Source organism: Limulus polyphemus, unplaced genomic scaffold (genome assembly GCF_000517525.1).
Source record: "Limulus polyphemus unplaced genomic scaffold, Limulus_polyphemus-2.1.2 Scaffold2527, whole genome shotgun sequence".
Classification (NCBI taxonomy): Eukaryota; Metazoa; Arthropoda; class Merostomata; order Xiphosura; family Limulidae; genus Limulus; species Limulus polyphemus.
In genome coordinates this window covers 90,883-96,312 of record NW_013668137.1, presented here as the reverse complement: position 1 = coordinate 96,312, position 5,430 = coordinate 90,883, and the positions used below count along the sequence as shown (strand labels likewise).

At 32.7% G+C, this 5,430-nt stretch overlaps 1 protein-coding gene across 1 annotated transcript in view; it reads left to right on the top strand.

The window, feature by feature from the left end:
- LOC106467205 (ubiquitin carboxyl-terminal hydrolase 32-like) overlaps window positions 1-5,430 on the top strand; it is a 129,109-nt gene that overhangs the window by 54,147 nt on the left and 69,532 nt on the right. Inside the window, exons 12-13 of the mRNA XM_022395332.1 lie at window positions 2,370-2,475; window positions 3,436-3,612. Of these exons, the coding sequence (XP_022251040.1) occupies window positions 2,370-2,475; window positions 3,436-3,612 (283 nt within the window). The remainder of the gene's footprint in view (window positions 1-2,369; window positions 2,476-3,435; window positions 3,613-5,430) is intronic.

Here is a 5,430-nt window from a genome sequence, read left to right as displayed (position 1 = left end):
TACATTGATTAGTGTCGCATACGGTAATCAGTTAACTGGAATTACATTGATTAGTGTCGCATACGGTAATCAGTTAACTGGAATTACATTGATTAGTGTCGCATACAGTAATCAGTTAACTGGAATTACATTGATTAGTGTCGCATACAGTAATCAGTTAACTGGAATTACACTGATTAGTGTCGCATACGGTAATCAGTTAACTGGAATTACATTGATTAGTGTCGCATACGGTAATCAGTTAACACCAATTACTATGATTAGTGTCGCATACAGTAATCAGTTAACACCAATTACTATGATTAGTGTCCTGTAATTGGTGTTAACTGATTACTGTATGTGACATTAATCAGTGTAATTGGTGTTAACTGATTACTGTATGTGACACTAATCAGTGTAATTGGTGTTAACTGATTACTGTATGTTGTTAACTGATTACCGTATACGACACTAATCATTGTAACTGGTGTTAACTGATTACCGTATACGACACTAATCATTGTAACTGGTGTTAACTGATTACCGTATGCGACACTAATCAATGTAATTGGTGTTAACTGATTACCGTATGCGACACTAATCAATGTAATTGGTGTTAACTGATTACCGTATGCGACACTAATCAATGTATTTGGTGTTAACTGATTACCGTATGCGACACTAATCATTGTAATTGGTGTTAACTTATTACCATATACGACACTAATCATTGTAATTGGTGTTAACCGATTACCGTATGTGACACTAATCATTGTAATTGATGTTAACCGATTACCGTAAGCGACACTAATCATTGTAACTGGTGTTAACCGATTACCGTAAGCGACACTAATCATTGTAACTGGTGTTAACCGATTACCGTATGCGACACTAATCATTGTAACTGGTGTTAACCGATTACCGTATGCGACACTAATCACTGTAATTGGTGTTAACTGATTACCGTATGTGACACTAATCAATGTAGTTGGTGTTAACTGATTACCGTATGTGACACTAATCAATGTAGTTGGTGTTAACTGATTACCGTATGTGACACTAATCAATGTAGTTGGTGTTAACTGATTACCGTATGTGACACTAATCAATGTAGTTGGTGTTAACTGATTACCGTATGTGACACTAATCAATATAATTGGTGTTAACTGATTACTGTATGTGACATTAATCAATGTAATTGGTGTTAACTGATTACTGTATGTGACATTAATCAGCCAGTTACAATGATTAGTGTCGTATACGGTAATCAGTTAAGACCAGTTACAATGATTAGTGTCGCATACAGTAATCAGTTAACTGGAATTACAAATAAAGTGCTTCATATCATGAAAATAATCAACTTATCAAAATTATTATTTCTGATTTCTGCTATTTTTGATTATTCAAACTAAGTCTCATGTGAGAATAATTGATTAGTTAAAGGTAGCTGATTAATAAGTTAAACAATTAATTGATTAGCAAATTTCAATAATCACCCAGTTCTTAGCTAGCAGTTGCATATTGTGAATATTTTAACAAAGTACGAAACTACATTTTTAGGTAACAGATAAAAACGTTTTATTTTAATGTGTACTTTTACACACATACACATATTCATAAGTTGCAATATGTGAACTTTTAAAACTAGCAATGATTGAATTAGCAATACTCTTGTAGTTTAAGATGTATTTTGTTTAAATGTAAAAGAAATGAACCCACTTCACATAAAAACTATATAATTCTACAAAGTTCCCAACTTTTAAATTTAAATATTGTATTTTGTGAAGTATATAATTTTGCTTGAAAATCATTTCAATACATGAGAAACTAACATCTTGTTATTTCTCAAAAGTTTTGTTCCCTATATAAATGAGACTTGATTTAAAATCTGAGTAGCAGTGTTGTCCTTTGAATTCTGCTAGTTATAGAGTTTAAAGGTAGAAGAAACCAAACCCCACCCCTTTCAAATGAGACATGATTAACATTGTTCTATTTTGATTTAATCGAAGGTTAATTATATGCATCAAAATTAATCCCACCCACAGAAATGAGCCAAATTAAAAGATATGCTATGTCTTTTTAACATTGTTATTACTACACATTGTTGAAAAAAAATACAAAATGGCGGTGTAAAATGTTCCGTGCGAAGTTGGTAGTAACCAAGTGCAAATTTTTTATCATTGTACTCATAATTTTCTTTTGATTCATGTTACTTTTTTTTTCCTGCTCTTCTAATTTAACACACCTATGCTAGCTTAGAATGGAGTGGGTGGGTAAAGCCTTTAGCATAAGAATTGACAGGAGAGTTGCATCAAACTGCTGTGAAGTTCAATATAAGTTTGGTGGTGTTTGTAGGGAGTTGGTAAAATCAGTTTGATTTTGTCTTGTAGGGAGTGGCTAGATAGGGAAGTGAACAGAGGAATGCAGATTGGACAGTTCTGGTATTTAATATCTATGGAATGGTGGAAAACATGGAATGACTATATTGATTATCAGGTATTTTCTATCATCTAATTATAAAACATATTGATTGAATTAAATCTGTCAGTTTCAAGATTTATATTAAAATAATGATGTTTATTTTTAGCCACAACATAGCGACTCATGGAATGGCTCTGAATTTTTTTTCAAGTACAAACTTTTAGCTTATATCTCCGTCTTCTCTTGATCACTTTGAGATCTATTTACAGTTTTTAACTGAGGAGGTCGAAACCTTTCGATTGTATTTGACCATCCCCAAGGGGCCTGGCATGGCCAGATGGTTAGGGCACTCAACTCGCAATCTGAGGGTTGCGTGTTGGATTCTCTGTCCCACCAAACATGTTCGACCTTTCAGCCATGGAGGCATTGTAATGTGATGGTCAGTCCCACTATTCATTGGTAAAAGAGTAGCCCAAGAGTTGGCAGTGGGTGTTTTTTCCTCTATTCTTACATTGGTAAATTATCGACGGCTAGTCCAGATAGCCCTAGTGTAGCTTTCCACAAAATTCAAACAAACAAACCGTCCCCAAGGTCTGCATGGATTAATTTACTCTAGTCCTGCCTAAAAGATTTTCAATTTGAGGGTAGGTTGGTAGAGATCCTGATGAGTGATAAAATCAAATCGGGTAAATGACCACCCCATGCTTAGTATTGCCGGTGCATAAAAATATAGCTAATAAAGAGGGATAAAAGGTATAAAAAGAAAGTTACCTTATTTTCAAGACAATTTATTTAAACTTTAGTGTTACTCACTATTATCAGTTTAATAACTAGTGTTTACATTGTGTGTGTGTTTTTTTATATTTGAGTTGTGAATTGTTTTACAAATCAAAACGTATTGATAAGCTGCTATAAAGTTTTGTACCGTTTATTTCCTTATCAGTAGATACTACACATAGTTAATATAAATAGATTTCAAAGTAGTACTTAGTGTTCTTAAGAATCTTGTTTATAACCATCTTGATGCAACTTTAGGGATCACTTGATTGTGGAGTGAATACAAATTCCATGAAACGTACACCCAAAATGCAAAAGAAAGTTGAAAATTCTGTTGCTTGCTCTCCCCTTGAAGACGCAGGTGGAAATGTTGTTCTGTCCAGTATTATTAGTTTGGCAGAAGATGCTATATCTGTATTCCAGTCAGACTCAACAGTATGTATGACTTGCTGTTAATTTTTTCTGTGTCATATTAATCTTTTATCACCCCGAGATAGATTTTTAGAAACAAATAGCCTTTTTTTTTTTTTTAAAGCTGAAAAATCTGTTTTTTTATTTTTTAGACATTTCTATTTATTATGCATTAAAACAGTTTTCATGTTAGAATCATCTGACATTTTTAATGTTTTTTCTTTGAAACTTTAATTTTTTTCCATACAATTCTTTATTGTTAAAATTTTTTTAAGATAAGCTAAGTTGTATGAGACAATTAACTAGATAATTTTGAGTGTTTAGACCTTTTTAATCAAATGTGAAGACTGTTTAAGTACATTCCTGATTAAATGTAGAAGAAATTAAATGTCTGAGGTATTGCTGACTGTTTTCCTGATCAGATTTGTAAGACACACACTAGATTTTCAAGTAATGGTTACACAATAATGATAAGATTTTAAATACTTTTTCTTGTTGTTTCTTATAAGTATCACACCTACAGGACTGGAAAACCTCGATTTGTTTTTTTGTTTTTTTAAGTGAATTTATAAACCAATGATGACGTTTTTTCCTAATCAGATCTGTAAGGCACCTAATCAGATCTGTAAGCCATACAGTGGATTTTCAAGTGGTGGTCACACCTTTATGACAGTTCTAGAAAACATTGAAGTTTCACAGGGATTTATAAATGAATGATGTCATTTTTCTGATCAGATATGTAAGACAAAATTGTGGATTTTCAAGCAGTAAATCACACCTTTATGATCAATTATAGAAAACACTATGATTTTTCAGGATTTTTTAAACAAGTGATGACACTTTTTGATCAGAATTTTTATAGTTATCTAAATATGCTGAGACCTTCCTGAGAAAGACTATGATTTTTATGAATAGCCGTAAATACCTTCATGAGTAGATGTTCGAGACTTCTGTGGTTGTGTCAGATAATGACTATCAGTGGTGTATCATCTGTGTGTGTAACACATGCATTGCATTCCCCAGATTTCACACAGTATTTTTTCATTCTACAAGATTTGTAATAATATGAAATATACATTGGCCTATGTATAAGCAATCTGATCATTTCAGTTGGTTTCTTGTTTGTCATATATCCAATGCTCTAAGTTGCATCACATTGCCCAGGCAACATGATTCCAGGCGCAGTGAACCTCCCGATTCGTCATGCATTTGAAAAGTAGCTAAGGCATGCAACCATAAAATTGAATCATCTGTAATGGAATACTTGCCATTAAAGACAACTTTTCAACTTGTATTTGATTGGTTGCCCATCATATATCACACATCATGCAAACGGATGGTAATTTTCTTCAATATCTGATGAGAAGAAAATGATAGAAAAGAAGTAATGCTTCAAAAAGACCTCTTATTTTGAGCTGTACCAGGTTTTTGTGTTAAGATATATTTGTAAGATAACTGTAGCTTAAAAGATGGGATCAAAGCAGCATCTATGCAAGTTTTTTTCTCAAAATGAACCAAAATTAGTTAAATAAAATATTATTGTAGATTACTATATCCTGTCAGAATGCTGGTAATTTAACTCAATATCCTGTCAGAATGCTGGTAATTTAACTCAATATCCTGTCAGAATGCCGGTAATTTAACTCAACATCCTGTCAGAATGCCGGTAATTTAACTCAACATCCTGTCAGAATGCTGGTAATTTAACTCAATATCCTGTCAGAATGCCGGTAATTTAACTCAACATCCTGTCAGAATGCTAGTAATTTAACTCAACATCCTGTCAGAATGCTAGTAATTTAACTCAACATCCTGTCAGAATGCTGGTAATTCAACTCAATA